At 48.7% G+C, this 18,544-nt stretch overlaps 1 protein-coding gene across 5 annotated transcripts in view; it reads left to right on the top strand.

Annotated features, from left to right (window-relative positions):
- ZBTB7C (zinc finger and BTB domain containing 7C) overlaps positions 1 to 1,883 on the top strand; it is a 143,190-nt gene extending 141,307 nt beyond the window's left edge. For all 5 annotated transcript variants that reach the window (XM_069880991.1, XM_069880989.1, XM_069880990.1 and 2 more), the window contains one exon: positions 1,128 to 1,883. In XM_069880991.1, the coding sequence (XP_069737092.1) occupies positions 1,128 to 1,764 (637 nt within the window). In that variant the 3' untranslated portion in view covers positions 1,765 to 1,883. The remainder of the gene's footprint in view (positions 1 to 1,127) is intronic.
- Positions 1,884 to 18,544: the final 16,661 nt, after the last annotated feature.

Raw genomic sequence — 18,544 nt, 5'->3', positions numbered from 1 at the left:
ATCTAGGAGGTATTATGCTGTAAGTACTTCAGAAAACAATATGAATTCTTCCACTTTGCTCTTTCCTTACTTGAATTCCGCTGGTGCCACCTAGGCAGCACACTCAGCTCAGTTCAGCAACAACGAGCTTTACTTTTTGTAAGCGTACGCCTTAGCTGTGATTTTTGTAGACTGCAGAAGGAAACCTTTAATGGAAAAAAACCCACAGTGATTGCGCTGACAGGCTGGGAAAATATTCTTACGGCTTTGAGATACTCCTCTTTAAAAAAAAATCCTACTCTATTTGCAAAGAAGTACCGTTGGGATGGATATTGTGCTGTCGTGTGGCTATATTTAATAACCTTCTCCAAACTGTGTGAGGCTGGATGTGCTTGACTTGGCCTTGGAGAAGATGTCTGGGAAGGACAGTGGGTGCAGAACGCCTGGGCTGCCTGCACCTCCACTCGCCTCACCCTGTGCCATGATCCTGCTTCAGATAAAGCTCCTGAGACACCCAGTGGTCAGTGCAAGGATAAAAGGAAGGGAAATTCAGCTCTGAAAGGGACTGTTTAAGCAACCTTTCTCCACAAGCTCAACTAATTTCCTTCTTTGCAGACAGCTGTACTTATGTAGAGATTCCTATATGTGTTTCGGCTTTATTCCAGGGGATTTTTCCTCCAATTAGGCTGTTCTGGACTATTTGGGATGGGCTGAAAACTCCTGACGTGGAAGGCTGGGTTTTTTGTGATGTTTGGGCTCTGTCACCTGGGGCAGGAGGAGCTGGATGTGAACTCCAGCCTACGGGAGCATCTACACATTGGGGCGGTGCTGTGGCTGGAAGAGCAGAGTTCAGCTCTCCAGCTTACCATCACCTTTCCCTCTCCTTATCCAAGGAGCAAACCCAACCTCATCCCTTCCAGCCCACACCACCTAGAATCATAGAATCATAGAATAACCAGGTTGGAAAAGACCCACCGGATCATCGAGTCCAACCATTCGTATCAAACACTAAACCATGTCCCTCAGCACCTCATCCACTTGTGCCTTAAACACCTCCAGGGAAGGTGAATCAACCCCCTCCCTGGGCAGCTTCTGCCAGTGCCCAATGACCCTTTCTGTGAGCTGACCCAGCACCTTTTCTTTTGCAGGCAGGACAAGCTCAAAATCCACATGCGGAAGCACACGGGGGAGCGGCCGTACCTGTGCATCCACTGCAACGCCAAGTTCGTGCACAACTACGACCTGAAGAACCACATGCGCATCCACACTGGCATCCGGCCCTACCAGTGTGAGTTCTGCTACAAGAGCTTCACCCGCTCCGACCACCTCCATCGCCACATCAAACGCCAGAGCTGCCGGATCGCTCGGCCTCGGCGAGGGCGCAAACCAGCGGCGTGGAGGGCAGCTGGCTTGCTCTTCGCTCCCGGCGGCCCACCAGTGGAGAAGAGCTTCATGATGCCACCTACTCTGGAGGAGATGAGCAGCCACCTCAGCGGCGCGGCCATGTGCCTTCCTGGCCCCAGCCCCAAACACTTTTTGAGCGGGGCCAAGACCGGCTTCAGCCTGCAGGAGCTGGAAAGCCAGTTCGAAGAAACCCAGATGAAGCTCTTGAGGCGAGCCCAGCTGGACATGGAGAGAAACGCGGGCATCTTTGCCTTCACCCTGGGCCATAACGAAAACCTTGCTGCCCAGCCCTTCTTCCCCCTTCCCGATCCTTGGAGCGCGGGTTTCAGTGGCTTGGCAGGGCTCGGCCACATGGCTCCCATCTCCGAAGCGAGCAACTAACCCCATGCACAGCCCCACCATGCATCCACTCCCTCTTAAGAGAACAACTGGCTCCCTAGATGCCACCGCCTGCCCTTTCTCATTGTCTAGCTCCCAAGAGGCTCTTTGTCCCCTCACTGCCATGGGGCTTGGGGCTCGGGGTCAGCCCCGGGGTGAGCGGGTGGGTGGACGGGTGCTGTGCCCCGTGGCCACCGGCACTTTAGACTCTGCGATGCACTTGGCTTTGGGGCCATGGGGCACTCACTGCCCCATCCAGCCACCCACCGCTCACACCTCCATCTGGGATGGCCAGGCCAGGACTGCTCCTCTCTTCAACACTCCCAGAAAATGTCAGTTGCCTTAGTCCAGGGCACAGACATCACCATGAGATGGCTCTTCTAGGGGAGATGTTCTCCATTTTTCACCTGCAGCGCCTGCTGGACACCAACAAGCCGTCCATATTCAGTTTTGATATGTTACATTCCGTGGCACTTTTGGTCAAAAGGACTTTTTATTTTAATTAATTCCCATGTCTGGCAACAAAATTTGTTCTACAAGTGATAAAAAAGTGATAAATGGGAGGGTAAAGGAGCCACGTTGGGAAGGATCCCAGCCATTGCCTTTCTCAGCGGTGTATCAGATTCGCAGGGCTGGTGAAAGCCCTGCTGTGCAGGATAAGTTGGGATGCTAAAAATATAAAATAATAAAATAATAATTAAAAAAAAAAATCTATATAAAATCACCCAGGAGCAAAGCTGGGTGGAAAAGGGGGATTTTACTTATTTTGGTTCTCCGGCATTTTCCACATTTCATAAGGAGAACCAAAGCCTATTTTGAGTATTTTAACTTCAGTTGCTTGAAAAGGTGAAGGAAGCATTTTAAAAGGATCAGAAATGTTTCAGCCCTTAGGGTTTTTTTTAAACCCTTGCTTTGCAAAAATAAACCGTGTGGGAATTTTGAAATGAAAAAGTCGTTTCAAACCAAAGAGTCAGAGTTCATCATCACTGACCATTCTGAAATGTCTTGGTTTTTTTTTCCTTAATTCCCCCTAATTCCTATATATATTTTGATGACAAAAACTTAGGAAAAACTTGAGTGTCACTGAATCTGCAGTGTCAATGGGGATAAATGTGTGTGCAGATTTCTGTGCTGCTCATCTCAAAGAATCTTTGTGGATAAGAATTCTGCAAGATCTCATCTTTCTACAGATGAGATTATCTACTTGCAAGCGAGTAGAAATTCTATTTCTTCACCATTTGTGGGTTCAAAAGAGGAGGCAGTAACATATGATGGAGTGCGCCAAGCTGAAGATTTCCCATCGTGGCCACTGGACCTGGGTTCCTCCCCAGATCCCTGCAGACACTGGCCTGGCCAACCCATCTAATATTTCTTTTAAGGCAAAGAAGTGGCCTGGACTCACACCATCAGCTTCCTTCAGCCCCTGAAAACATGAGCTGTCAAGGAGAAGGGCTTTTGATGGCCGTCTACCTCTGACAGCTCCTTTCAGATGTGGTGGGACCCCAGTTTCACCACTAGCTGAGATGGCTTGCGGTGGGTGCCCCAGGGAGTTGGTTTTACAAGAAAACAGCTCTGAGGAACGTAAATATTACAAATGAGGGCTTTTTCTTTCTCTTTTTATCAACACATTTCAACATCAGCAGAATCAAAGAGAATGAGAGGACCACACACTCATGAACACCTGGGTTTGCCCGTTGATGGTGCCACCCTGAAGCGGTGGCTGGATGAGGATGCCCTCACTGGAGCAAGAGGGGGACACAAGGGGTCCACAGCCTCCCATGAGGGCATGAAGAACTCCTGCTCTTTCACCATCCATCACAGAGTGATCCCAAAGGACTGCCTGAAGCTTGCTTCCTCCTCCAAAAAGAAACCCACAAAGACTCCATGTGCAACAAGTCAATGGAGGCAAAAAAAGAGAAAACTTCTTAAAACTGCATCAAACTTCTTTTTTTTTTTTATCTGTATCAAATTCTTACATAAGTGACGTTTTGCAGATGACTGGTTACTTCAGGTGTTTTTTTGTCTACGATTTGGAGTCATTGTAAAGTATCCAAAGATGCTGAGTACTGTACAAGGACTTGAAGCAAGGTGGCTTTTCTGTCTCAATTTGTTTGTTGGGTTTGCTGGGTTATTTTTTTTTTTCCTATTTGTCTAGGGGTGAAAAACCTTTGCAATTTTTCTATTTATAACTATTTTTATGTGATTGCTTTATGTAAAAGCAGTGGGGGGAAAAATCAAAACAAAAAAGGTGAGAGAAACACACACACAAACAAATTTGCCTTAGTTACTTCTAGGATAATCACCCTTAACTTGCATAAATGCTAGAAAGCGGATGTGAAAAATAAAGAGACTAGATCTTTTTATGTGTTTATTAAACTGCTCTTAAATTATTAGCAGGACTTTGTTGTCTTGCCTTTGGCCATGCTGGGAAGGCAAAGCCACTGCAGATACTGAGCTGCCTCCCTTCTTGGGCCAGAGTGGCCATCCCCGTGGCCTCGGGTCTACGGATGTTTGCTGGACACGCAAATTTGGTGCTTTCCAAAGTCATCTTTTGAAAAGCCAAAATAATTAAGCATTAATTAAGCATCTAGCCAGTATGGGCTCTGGCCCGAGGGGACTACTGGCGTTGCGATGCTGCTGATGATTAGCAAGTTAAGGTTGATTTTCCCACATTGCGCTGGGTTGGATGGAGCCAAGTGCTGGTGGCGCGATCGTGTTTTGGGGTGGGGAGGGAGGGCTACAGAAAACCTTGTTTCTTGTCATTTTGATGTTGTGTGGTGACTCCAGGCCACAGGTATCTATGGGGGAGCCCGGTTAAGTGTGAAGGTGCCTTCCCAGGGCTCTGCTCCTCTTCTCCATCTGATACAGGTGTGATGAGCACCAAAACTTATGCTTAAAGGACGTGGAGCTGTCTCCCAGCTTGTGTTATGGTGGTTCTTGTTCAGCATCTCACTATGGCTCCTACGGTCTGGCTGCAGTAGGTACTGATGAGCACTGGGCCATGGAAATTACCAGGGGGCTGGAGCACCTCTGCTGGAAAGAGAGGTTGAGAGAGTTGGGATTGTTCAGTCTGGAAAAGAAAAGGCTCCAGCAAGACCTTTTTGAGGCCCTTCAAAACTTCAAGCAGGCTTGCAAGAAAGATGGAGAGAGACGTTTTACAAGGTCATGTAGCTACAGGAAAGGGGGAATGGTTTTAAACTGAAAGTGGGGAGATTCAGGCTAGATAGTAGGAAGCAATTCTTTATGCTGAAGGTGGTGAAACACTAGCATAGGTTGCCCAGAGAGGTGGTGGAGGTCCCAACACTGGAAACATCCCATGTCAGGTTGGATGGGGCTTTGAGCAGCCTGACTGAGCTGAAAATATCCCTGCTCGTGGCAGAGATATTGGACTGGATGGGATGTTTAAAGGTTCCTTCCAGCCCAAATGATTCTGTGAATCTGTGAGCACAGCTGACATGAACATGAATCCTGTAATTCATGTTGCCACTACAGAGTTGCAGAATTTCCTTGTTATTTCTGAAAGAGATGCAGAAACCTGAAAAATAGGCTCCAGGTAGGAATGGTGGGAGTCATCCCACATCATTCAGCTATTTGGAAGTGAAGCAAAAGGCACCCAGTGCACATTGAGACACCTACATGTTGACACCTTAATTCTGGATGTCCTAACTTGTAAGATGATTTCCAGCCTTCCTCTGAAGCCGCCCTGGCTCTGGAGGGAGGCAGGTACTGCCAGCGGGTGATTCACCCCACCTATGCTAGACCTCCCAAGGGTGGGATGAGTCACCTTCAACGGCACCTGTCTATCCACTACCTACCAGTGTGGTTTGGAAAAGAGACTTTGGAATAAGCTGATTTCCTTTCCCATCGCTACCGTGAGACAAGGTTAAACACGGGGGAAGATGTTCCTGGCACTGCAGCTCCCTCCTCAAAGCCCAGCAGATGGACAAAACCTTTTCCAAGAGGATGGGATGCTGGCACAGCCGAGGGACCATTCCCAGCTTGGCCAGCTTAAGTTCTCCCAGTTTGTTTTGACTGGGAATGCAATGGGAAGTAAAGGTCCAAGTCCGTCCTCCCAAGCCTGGGGATCAGGGGCTTGAGCTCACTGGTCGTACACCCTGCTGCAATCCCAGCAAAACATCCCGATTTCTCACAGCCAGCAGTTCTTTTCGTTGCCTTGCAGTCGCAAGGAGCACTCCACAGCATCAGGTGCTTGGGCAGGGGTCTGGACCTGTGGGCACAGCCCAAAATGTGGCTTGAGAAGATGGAAACATCAGTCTCCCTTCCAGGGCAGGCAGTCGGTTGTTGAGCATCTCATCTGTGCTCAGAACCTTCAGGACCACGGCAGGGTCAGCGTATTCCACATAAACAGTGTGTTTCTGAGCACAAAAAATACAAAAGGAAAATTAAGTGAATTACTTTTTAGCTATTTAAATACATTTTTAGGGTTTTTTTTAAAAATGGTTGTAGCTTTTAACCCCATTTTATGCTCATATTCTGTTTTGCTTATAATGCCAAGGAAAAAAAAAAAAAAAGATTTGCAAGAGGAGAGTGAAAAATCTGAAAATTGCTCGGAGGAGCTGTGTGCTAATCAGACACATGGGAATCACCGAAAGAAACCAGCTTCAGTAAATGCTTGTTAGCAGCAACATATGGCTACACTCTTGTTCCCAAACAGCTGCTGTTTTCTGCTGGATCATCCAGACCACGATAGGGGAAGCGATGCCGGGGTGATGCTGCGCACACAGCATTTGGTTGCACCAGATGTTGCTGCAAAAGGAGCATCTCCTGTGTACCAGCAACATGGAGCTGGATGGGCAACTCCCTGCCCTTGGCTCAAAACCCTTTGACAAGCGGTGCAAGAGCCTCTTCCTCCAGTTGTGAGGAAGAAATGAAATACCAAAAAAAAAAAGGGAAAACAGGAAAGAAAGAGTGCACACTTTGGGAAGTGAGAGGCTTTTCAATTCGGCAGTCACCTGCAAAAAAAAAATAAATAAAAAGAAAAGAAAAAGTGAACAGTTTCTTAAGATAACCCCTAAAATGCTTTAGATCTGGATGTGGGTCCTCAGCAGGATTTCCAGTGATACCAGTGGGGCTGCAAATGCTATTCCATCTCTTCTCCACTCCTGCCCTGCCCACAGACCCATGGGACTCGCACCTCCTTGGTCTGATCTTTCTTTCCAGGACAAAAGAAGTGGGGGAAGAGATGAGAAAAAGTCTTTGCAGAAGATTGACCTGCTGTCCTTTCGTGGCCCAAGGGAACACAGCCCCATCCCACCTCCCAGCCCCTCCTCCGAGATCCGCATCATCCCAACAGCAGGAGAGAATACCTGTGGCTTGGAAATGCCATTTTTTCCCTTGTTTTCCTGTGTTGAACTGATGTTTTACATGACTTGCACTAATTGCTGTAGGGCAGGATATTCTTAGGTTTCTTTATTCTGGTCTCTCGTTTGGTTGCAACTCCTCTTGACTAAGAAAACTGCAGTCCTATACACGTACCTGCTGCACATTTTACACTTCTGGAGAAAATAAACTATTACCTGAAGCAGTGAGTGGCTCGTGTATCCTTAATGCTGCTGTGGGGCTTGTGGGATGGAGAAGTTACAGCATCAAATAATGGTGAGGTGGGTGATGGACCCCATGGTGACCCTTCACGTGGCATCGTTGAGGCCCTTGAAGGTGACCCTTCAGATCTAGGGATATGAACAGGCTGGACTGCTGGGCTGAGGCCAATGGCAGGAGGTTTAACAAGGCCAAATGCCGGGTCCTGCACTTGGGGCACAACAACCCTATGCAGTGCTACAGACTAGGAGAAGTCTGGCTGGAAACTGCCTGGAGGAGAGGGACCTGGGGGTGTTGGTTGACAGCGACTGAACATGAGCCAGCAGTGGCCCAGGTGGCCAAGAAGGCCAATGGCATCTTGGCTTGGATCAGACACAGCGTGGCCAGCAGGTCCAGGGAGGTTCTTCTCCCTCTGGACTCGGCCCTGGTGAGACCGCTCCTCGAATCCTGTGTTCAGTTCTGGGCCCCTCACCACAAGAAGGATGTTGAGGCTCTGGAGCGAGTCCAGAGAAGAGCAACAAAGCTGGTGAAGGGGCTGGAGAACAGGCCTGATGAGGAGCGGCTGAGAGAGCTGGGGGTGTTTGGGCTGGAGAAGAGGAGGCTGAGGGGAGACCTCATTGCTCTCTACAACTACCTGAAAGGAGGTTGTGGAGAGGAGGGAGCTGGCCTCTTCTCCCAAGTGACAGGGGACAGGACGAGAGGGAATGGCCTCAAGCTCCACCAGGGGAGGTTCAGGCTGGACATTAGGAAAACTTTTTCACAGCAAGGGTCATTGGGCACTGGCAGAGGCTGCCCAGGGAGGGGGTTGAGTCACCTTCCCTGGAGGGGTTTAAGGGACGGTGGACGAGGTGCTGAGGGACGTGGTTTAGTGTTTAATAGGAATGGTTGGACTCGATGATCCGGTGGGTCTTTTCCAACCTAGTGATTCTATGGTTCTATGTGGCATCTGGGGTGTCACTGTGAGAGTGCTTGGGCTGAGGAGCAACCCCCTGTTGTTCCTCCAGTACTCAAGCATGAAATCTGTCTGCCCAAAAAAAAAAAAAAATCAACCCATACGCACAATCTGGGGCTTCTCTCCCCATTTCTGCTCACCTGCTTTCTGCAGCTCCCTGGAACACTCAAACTTGCACTGCCCTCGTGTGGTGGCCTGGTGACAGCTCTGCCACCAGAACGGTGCTGGGGACACCACTGGCCCTGTACAGGTGTTCTGGGGGTCTTGGTGGCACCAGGACAGGTGTGGTCCTCCATCGCCTCCCGTCCTACCCAGCCTCATCTGCCTACCAGGAAAAGCAGACCTCACCCACATCAGAATGGAGTTTAATGGCTGGACTAGATCTTAAGGGTCTTTTCCAGCCTAAATGATTCTCAGAGTTTCCTGCGCCCAGATTAATCACACTCTAATAATTTGGCCAGTGAGGCTGGGGACATCCCACCCACAACCACTGGTGATCTCACAGGGACACTAACTTTAAGAAGGTTGTTCCCTGTAGCCCAAAAGTGCCACGAATGGACTCTCTGATGCTAAACATGACCCCAGCTGACATTTCCTTCTTCCCCTCATGGTACCACTAATAATATTGCCCAGCTCAGTTGAGCAGAGGGGCCAAATATAAATCTTATGCCACTGCATAAAGCTTATTTCTGTAGAAACCAAGGCTGAAAAATCTAAATGCAAACACAAAAGAAGAAGCCAGACCAGCAGTTCCAAGCTACAGCCCCCCTTTATAATTGGAGATTTTATTTTATTTCTTTCTTCCTGAGGTGAAGGCACCAACTGAGATGTCACAAATCTGACTGGGCTTCCTGAATAGTTCATGCAGCGCCTCGAGCCTCAGGGGTCATCTTAAATTCAGGCAGCCAATTTGCAGGCTGGAGAGGCAAAGTACGCAAGGTGCTGGCTTGCCCAGACCAGGCAGGGGTTGAGGTTTTAAGAACAGACCCTGCCTGTCAGCTAAAACCCTCCTCTGCTCTCGGCTAACCTCCAGCAAATCCTTATACCAACGGCTATAAGCCTGCCTGCCTTTATACATTGGAAGGTGTAACTATCAGTTCAGTTTCCACAGCAAAAAGGACAGTGTTTCGTCAGTGGGACCATTGTCTGAAAAGTTAGCTGGAATTCTGCATCCTCTGGGAAATATTTAAAGCTTTGTCCTGGGGTTCCCAAAACCTGGGTTCGCATTTAAGCAGCTTTTATGAGAAGTTTCTGTCCCTCACTGCTTCCAGGAGGTTTTGATAATAATCACTGAAAAATCATAGTATCATGGAATGGGTTGTTTTGGAAGGGGCCTCAAAGCCCACCCAGTTCCACCCCCTGCCCTGGGCAGGGACACCTCCCACTGGATCAGGGGCTCCAAGCCCCATCCAACCTGGCCTTGAACCCCTCCAGGGATGGGGCAGCCACCCCTGCTCTGGGCAACCTGGGCCAGGGCCTCCCCACCCTCACAGCAAAATATTTCTCACTAAGATCCCATCTCAGTCTAGTTGGAAACACAAGATTCTCCCCAGGTGCATTGCAGCACACTAGTGCTCACAACCTTTCTGAGACACCGTCCTTGGATCTGAAGAACAGGTGAGCACTGATTTTCTCAGAGGATGAAGGGATGCAGGGATGAAGGAGCTGGGCTATGACATATCAAAATTTGAAGACAAGAGCTGGACAATGAAAGCAAAGAGCAAGCAAAGGCTCCTCTGCAGGTGGAAGATGATCTCCCATGGGGCCATAGAGGAGCTGACGGCAATCGCTGCTGCCAGAGCAGCAGCCCACGTGTGGGGAACCTCTTCATCCAGCTGGCCGGAGGCTTGTTCTTTCATGTTTGATCAGATCAGCCGATGATAAAGGTTATTGTAGGTCCAAGCACTAGGGATGCATTTTCCCTGGAGCAGAAATAGCCAAGCTGTATAATATATCTATTCGCTTTAAGACAGAGCCAACAATCCTAACGTATGTTTAAATGTATATGCAGACCTACAGGCATGTAGTGTGTGTTTAGCTGTTTACCACACTAGATCTCAGGTAGAAGACAACATTATTTCTCCTTTTGGGGGTACTGAGGCCCAGGAGAGCACAGAGATTTATTCATGGCTCCCTTGCAGCGTACCGTTATCTGAGCATGCGCTCTCAGTTTGCTCTTTACACATGCTCCTTGCATAGGTGTAAATCATCACCGGAGTGGTCAGCCTTGTCAAAGGCTTCACCAGCCTTAAATTTAATGCTAAGAGGCAACATCTCCATGCATCTTCATCTTTTCTGCAACATCTCTGCCTGATGCAGTGGGGCACTGCACAAATCATCAATGAGAAAAGCATTTGGAGCAAGAAGGAAAAAGAAAGTAAGCAAGGGAGGACTATTTTGAAGGAGACCATGCTGAGGAAAACCCAGTGAGAGCAGCAGGAGCCATCAGGGATGCATGTGGCCATGAGTTGGTCAGGGGACTGTGCTCTGCATTAGTCGATATCTGCAATAAAGGGTTTTTTCCACCACTGGGAAGCTGCCAGCCTCCCCCCAGAATAACAGTGAGCAACACTGGAGATAAACGTCTGTGTCCCACCTGGTGATGCTCTGAAGCAATTGGGCAAAAAGGTGGGAAAATGAAATGCGGTGTTGATTCCAACTTCTGATGAGGAAGAAAAATCCCCTTTCTGATGCTGCTACAAGTGGCATCAGAGTGAAAACCAGCAGTGGTGAGGGAACGCAGCCATCATCCCCAACTCCCCTAATCAGGAAGGGGTATCCAAAGTGCAGAACATGGTCACATCACACACATGAGTTTCTTGTTTGCAGCAAACGCGTGCGCCTGCCGTGCAGAAACCACTCCATGCCAGCTGCTGCTTTAATACCCCATATGCCAGGCCATATGCTTGATGCATCCAAGGGGGATGCTTGCATGGGACTTAAGCACAGGAAAAGGGACATCTCATCACATGGGAGCAGGTACAGTTTAGAGAGACCTTGGGGACAGGAGATGCCGGAATCAGGGAAGGATGGTTGGAAGGATCAAGAGCCCTCGTGGGGAGGCACAGGGCAAGTGGGACCATGCCCAAGGGCAGCAACAGGCCCTTGATGTAAGGCAGCTAAAAAAGGAGCTGGAAGATGTTGATGGGATGTTGAATAGAACCTCTGACCCTTTACAATGTGTTTGTCTAACACAGGTTGGCAGGAAGCTGCATGTTGCTAAATAATTACGAAAACGGATCTTCAAAATACCAACAAGCTTTGGAAAACACCATGTTGGAAATCTGAAGATGCAATGTTTCTGCACAGTAAGAGTACCTCCTGCCCAGGTAACAGCAATGGCATGGAAAAAGGAATGGGATACGGCTCATCTAGGTCAGAAACCCACAGCAGAGATGCCATCATCTCAGCTTGCTGTCTATGATCTTTCTGTAGTCAAGAGAGGAGCAATCTCTTTCAAGGTAAGGGTCTGAAATGGGTTAAATAAATCACACTTTTGAAGTGCTGGTTGCCCTCCAGCAGTGGGAAAAAGGACGTGTCCCAAGTGTCCTCTCATGCCCTGTCCCTTTGTTTATCAACCTCTCACCACGCACTCTCCACCTGATCCTTTGCATGGAGACTCAGCATCACTATAACCTGCTCTAAGCTTTTATTCATCAACACCAAAGAGCCCAACGCAATTAAATGCCAGGGATGGGATATTGCATGGTATTAAAGGCAAAATTTCCTGTATGGATAAGCAGAGCAGAGACTCAGGAGGCTGTGGGTGTGCCAACAGCTTATTATGTGCCAGATGAAGGACTAATGAGAACCATGACCAGCTGAAGCTCCACGGGTTCAACGTGGAGCACTGAAAAGCGGTGTGAGGCTATGCTGAGTTAATTCTAGGTTCACAGGGAAGGGGCTGTTGGGATCTGCACTTCCTTCAGCCCTCACCATGGGGTGAAAGGAGTTTCTTCTGCATCCTTGTAGCTCAGCCAGATCTCGGTGAGTGAAGATGCCTGCATCATGCAAATAGATTAGTTTAAATGCTTGAAAAGCTATTCTCTGGCTTAGAAAAACTCTTAATTTATCTGGATAAACTAAACTCTTGGCCTCAAACAAAGCAGGGGACCTAAGCCAGGTTTAGAGGCTTCCCATTACATCTAATAAACTACCAGAACCTGAAGGGGGTGTGCAAGAAAGCTGGTGAGACACTTTCTACAAAGTCATGGAGTGACAGGAGGGGGAATGGCTTTAAATTAGAGAAGGGAAGATTTAGACAAGACATTAGGAAGAAATTCTTCACAAGGGTGGTGAGGCACTAGCCCAGGTTGCCCAGGGAAGTTGTGGCTGCCCCATCCCTGGAGGTGTTCAAGGCCAGGTTGGATGGGGCTTGGAGCAACCTGGTCCAGTGGGAGGTGTCCCTGCCCACGGCAGGGGCATTGGAACTGGATGGGCTTTAAGGTCCCTTCAAGCCCAAACCACTCTATGATTCTATGATCTTGTGTTCTTTCCTATCAGCCTACCCCGGGCATGTTGTTATTCCCAGCCCGTGGCTGTCCCCTGCTCCTTCCCCTTGCCTAGAGAGAAACTCAGTTCAGTTCAGTTCAAGACTGAGGTTTGGGCACCTTGAGGGAAGGCAGCTAATCTTTCTGCTTTAGCTCCTCTGTTTGTAAAATGGAAATGATGGCTTTATCCATATTTGTGGGCTGCGGTGAGGATTACTGCTTAATCTGAGACTCTGCTGCACCCCAACGAGGGACCCTGGTGTGAGAGCCCGTATTAGCCATATTGACTGGGATGCTGCTTCCCTACGATAGTTGTAATCGCTCCAAGGATGCAGTGGGATTCGTGAATAGAGAAGGGGAGGGAGTGATTTGGGATCTAATTTCAGGGTCAAGGGGAGCAGGGGAGCAGACACATGCTCATCAGGGAGCTGCTTGGGCAGGCAGGGATGGGGAATTCTAAGTCAGCAGAAAACCCTCTGGGAGTTGCTCATTTCTTCTCACCATTTTCAGCCAGGTGAGTACAACATTAGCTCAGGAGCATGAAGACAGATGAGATGACTGCAGGTCAGGGGTTTGCAGGAACAAGCGCCTGATGGATGGATAAATACCGCTGAACATGCCAGACTGACCTGACATCCAATCTTTTCTTCCTGTTGCTAACAAAATTGCCAACTAAATGATTAAGCTCAAAACCTTACTTCTTTCCCAACTCAGCTGTCATGGATAATGTGGTTGATATTATCCGGAATGCAACCAGTTTAGGTGCCTCACACCAGAACCCTGGCCAAAGATTTTTCTGTATGTAGAGCCACCATCAGCTGTTCAGCATTTTTCTTCCAATATCTGTCCTTGATCCTGTTGCTGTGGCATCCAAGGCAAAAAGCTCAGCCTTCAGAATTGCTAATTGCTAGGAGACGTTTAAAAACCCAATGACGCCATTGTGTACCACCACATGAGGCCACAGAGTCATAAAATGGGTTGGGTTGGACTGGACCTTAAAGATCATCCAGTTCCCTGCCACAGGCAGGGACATCTCCCACTGTAACAGGCTGCTCAAAGCTCCATCCAGCCTGGCCTTGAACTCTTCCATACAGAGTGCATGTATGACTTCTCAGGACAATCTGTTCCCATGTCTCACCACCCTCACTCTAAAGAATTTCTTACCAGTAAAGAATTTCTTCCTAATATGTAGTCTGAATCTACAATTTTTCTGTTTAAAACCATTTCCCCTCATCCTATTCCTGCACTCCCCAATAAAGAGCCCTTTCCCAGCTTTCCTGTAGGCCCCCATAAGCTTTCCTGGAAGGCTGCTATAACGTCTCCACAACCATGGTTGGTTGTGCTCAAGGACCTGGGTAGTTTGCAGAAACTGGCCCCATTATGGAGGTTTTCTGGTTTACTTCAGGCTTAGAAACCTGGTCAGAATGAAGGTGTTTTTCTGTTGAGGCATTAACCCAAGATTTATAAAATCTGTTTGCAGTACTCTGCCCTGCCCAGGCTTCCCATGAGGAGCAGTGCTGTGTCCACCTATGGCAAACAAGAACTTTGCAGTGTGGCCACGAGGTGTTGGGTTGGATTGACTCCGGGGCTGGGCCACCTGAGCTCATTGCTGTGGCCTCCCTAGGTAGCCACTGCAGATTGAACAGACACTTTTAGGGCATGGTTCCTTTTATTTTCCTTTAGATGTCCAAATGGATCATGCCTCAAAGTGCCTGTGGTCCTCCACTGACTCCAGTGGAAGGCCAGAATCTCTACCACAAGTGTAGGTCTCCTTACTAAGACAGTTAAAGTTAGGGGAGATGAATCCCATGCTCTGTAGACACCAAAAACAACCCTGATTTCAGGTAGTGCATCTAGGCACTATGGCAAAACCAAGGGTCCTTAGTAAAAGAACTTCAGTCCAACCTCAACCCTGTCCTATGCTTAAGGTCAGGACCCCTGTGAGAGGGTACAAATTGATGGCTTCTTGCTGCAAGCCCAACTGGATGCTGTGGGTGCCATGCAGCTGGGGCAGTTTACATTTCAAGCTCATCTCCTGTAAATCAAAGGATCTAGCTGGGCAATTTTGCATTGGACATGCAGACACGGAAGGAGGTTGAGGGCCTGCAGCATTGTGAACATATAAGTAACAGCCCTGACCATGTGAGACACAAAATCCAGCCATGCAAGTCTTGAGCTGGGTTGTGGCAACAAGACAGAGCTGCAGTTGTCTTTGCTGGTGCAGAGCCTAAGAGCATCTGCATGTGCACGTTGTCCTCCAGCATCTTCATAATTCATCATGGTATGTCTGGAACAAAGCTTCTGGCAATGTGCTTTTGTTACAGCCCTTAAAATAGGATGCAGAGGGAAAGGTTTATGGGAGATAATTCATTTTATTGGCTCTTCTACACCAGAATTAATTGCAGCCATATTTATTACTCGGGCAAGTAGAGATGAGGTGGGTAAGGGAATGTCTTTGTTTAGGGCAATGAATAATTTATGTCGTAAATTCTCCAGAACCTTGAAATTTGAAAGACTGATTTTCCTTCCTTCCATGTCCAGGGAGTGAGATTGAGCCCTTGTGTGTGACTGATGTTTCATGACTTCCCCATCACTATGATCACCTGCTCAACTCTTCTGTAACACAAAATGTAGAGTTTCCCTGTGTAGGATAACTTGGGCTACCTATAAGGTTGGTACCCAGTCTACTTTTGTGTGTAGAGGTCAGAGGTGCATTCAAGGAATAACCCATCCTGTCCTATGACAAATGTCTAAGTCAGAGTAAAACACACAAGTGACTACAGATGGAGTTTTGACAAACAGCTTTGATGGGTAACTTCTCATCTGCTAAAGACAGGGGATACGTGTCAAATCCATAATGTCTAGTTGAGCCGGAAGAGATGATTTTAGAAAGTCACTCTGAAGAATATGGAGTAAGAGCTTCCCAAACACCACTAGAAAGAGGCAGTTCTTTCCCAAAGTGACTTTCCCCTGAGCTGTAGGCTTCTGATGAATATAAGGGTTTGAGTCCCAGAAGATCCCTCATATCTGCAATATCTATTTTTTCTAACAGGACAGATCTGTTGTTGATATCTATCCCACCCCTAGAGTGGGCACCACTCCCTGTCCACCCTCCGGAGAGACGGCATCACTGTGCAGATGGCACATGCCTTGCTTCCCAGGCTGGCAATCAGGCAGTTTTATAAACCTTTGCCTTAGAGATGGAGAGTGAATTTTGGTTTATCAGCCTTGCCAGCCTGTGCTCTGGAGCAGAGCTGGAGGGTTCTCACGCCTGCATGCACTGGTGTCCCTTGGATGATCCCTTACTTCAAAATGAGGGGGGTGTGAGGGAAAGACAGTGAAAGTCAGAAACTATAACTTAGAAGACAAGCAGGAATGGGGGCCTGTGCCAGCTTATAAGAGCAAGAACAGTGATGTTTTCAATCAGTGAAAAGGTAAAAACACATGGTTAGACTGAATCACAGAATCACAGAATCACAGAATAACCAGGTTGGAAGAGACCCACCGGATCACCGAGTCCAACCGTTCCTACCAAACACTAAACCATATCCCTCAGCACCTCGTCCACCCGTGCCTTAAACACCTCCAGGGAAGGTGACTCAACCACCTCCCTGGGCAGCCTGAAGAGCAATGTCCTTTCATAGTTCTCTTCTACTCAAAGAAAATACCATTGTGAGGGACACTGGCATTCTCAATGGAAACTATGACATCTAGGGAGAAAAAAATATCCTTTTATTTTAATCAGCTGAGAATTAGGCCTATTAATCACAGAATCATAGAATGGTCTGAGTTGGAAGGGACCTTAAAGATCTTCTAATTCCTACACCCCTGCACTGGGCAGGGACACCTCCCACTGGATCAGGGGCTCCAAGCCCCATCCAACCTGGCCTTGAACCCTTCCAGGGATGGGGCAGCCACCACTGCTCTGGGCAACCTGGGCCAGGGCCTCCCCACCCTCATGGTGAAGAATTTCCTACTAACATCATGAAAAGTTCATGAAATGTTCATGAAAGGCAGGTCTTGCCAAACTAACCTGATCACCTACTATGACAAGGTGACCAGCTTACTGGATGAGGGAAAGGCTGTGGATGGATCTTCCTGGACTTCAGCAAAGCCTTTGACACAGTTTCTCCCAGCATTCTGCTTCGGAAACTGTCACCTCTGGGCTGGACAGGCGCACACTCTCCTGGGTGGAAAACTGGTTGGATGGCCGGGCCCAGAGAGTGGTGGGAAATGGTGTGAAATCCAGCTGGAGGCCAGGGACAAGTGGGGTTCCCCAGGGCTCAGTGCTGGGTCCAGCCCTGTTCAATGTCTTTATCAATGACCTGGATGAAGGCATCGAGTGCACCCTTAGCAAGTTTGCGGATGACACTAAGCTGGGTGGGAGTGTGGATCTCCTGGAGGGTCGGGAGGCTCCAAAGGGATCTGAACAGGCTGGATCCAAGGGCTGAGACCAATGGCAGGAGGTTTAACAAGGCCAAATGCCAGGTCCTGCACTTGGGGCACAACAACCCTGAGCAGCTCCAGACTAGGAGAAGTCTGGCTGGAAACTGCCTGGAGGAGAGGGACCTGGGGGTGTTGGTTGACAGCGACTGAACATGAGCCAGCAGGGGCCCAGGTGGCCAAGAAGGCCAATGGCATCTTGGCTCGGATCAGACACGGCGTGGCCAGCAGGTCCAGGGAGGTTATTCTCCCTCTGCACTCGGCACTGGGGAGACCGCTCCTCGAATCCTGTGTTCAGTTCTGGGCCCCTCACCACAAGAAGGATGTTGAGGCTCTGGAGCGAGTCCAGAGAAGAGCAACGAAGCCGGTGAAGGGGCTGGAGAACAGGCCTTCTGAGGAACGGCTGAGAGAGCTGGGGGTGTTTAGCCTGGAGAAGAGGAGGCTGAGGGGAGACCTCATTGCTCTCTCCAACTACCTGAAAGGAGGTTGTGGAGAGGAGGGAGCTGGGCTCTTCTCCTAAGGGACAGGGGACAGGACGAGAGGGAATGGCCTCAAGCTCTGGCAGGGGAGGTTCAGACTGGAATCCTCTCCCTCACCCTGCTGGCCACGCTGCTTTGGATGCCTCCCAGGACACAGCTGGCCTTCTGGGCTGTGAGCATGCATTGCCGTCTCCTGTTGAGCTTGCAATCCTTCAGCTTTGGAGAAGCCCTGATAGAGCAATGCCAGGCGGTCCCTTTGTGTGACATCAGTGTTACCACCTCTACAGAAGTGCTACAGGTTTGGTAGCAAACTCAAATGAAAAAAAGGCAAGTGATTGTGGGGAGAGGATGGGGAAAACTCTGTGGCTTCATCCTGCTTCTGTAAAAGCTAACATTGCTCTGAAAAATTCCAGTTTCAGAGTGGATGGCCAGTTTTCCCAGTCTGAAAAGAGATCACCAGCAGATGTCAGTTGGACCCTGTACCATGTAACCTATGAAGAGGTCCTTCTGGAGCATAAAATGTAAGCGGACAGGCATTTGCAGGGAATACATATTTTTCAAGGTAGCTGAGTGCAAAAAAAGCAAAAAGGAGGGCTCGTGGTGTAGAGTGAGCAGACTGCAGGATGGCAGAGGAAACTCCGGCTTGATAAATAAGAGCTCAGTATGGGTGAGGTAAATGGTGCCACTGCAGTGACTTGGGAGGTTCAATCAGAGTCTGACCAACATCACTAGTGGCTGAAAATGGGTGTTCAGGGCTTGGATTTTGGATGTGGATACCTAAAATAGGATTCAGCTGCCTGACATGACAGTGATTCAAGAGCTGACCTAGTTGCCGTAAGTGTGGCCCCTCTAGTGCCACT

Source organism: Phaenicophaeus curvirostris, chromosome Z (assembly GCF_032191515.1).
Source record: "Phaenicophaeus curvirostris isolate KB17595 chromosome Z, BPBGC_Pcur_1.0, whole genome shotgun sequence".
NCBI classification, from domain to species: domain Eukaryota; kingdom Metazoa; phylum Chordata; class Aves; order Cuculiformes; family Cuculidae; genus Phaenicophaeus; species Phaenicophaeus curvirostris.
The sequence above is the reverse complement of the archived record's forward strand: the minus strand, read 5'-3'. Positions and strand labels throughout refer to the sequence as shown.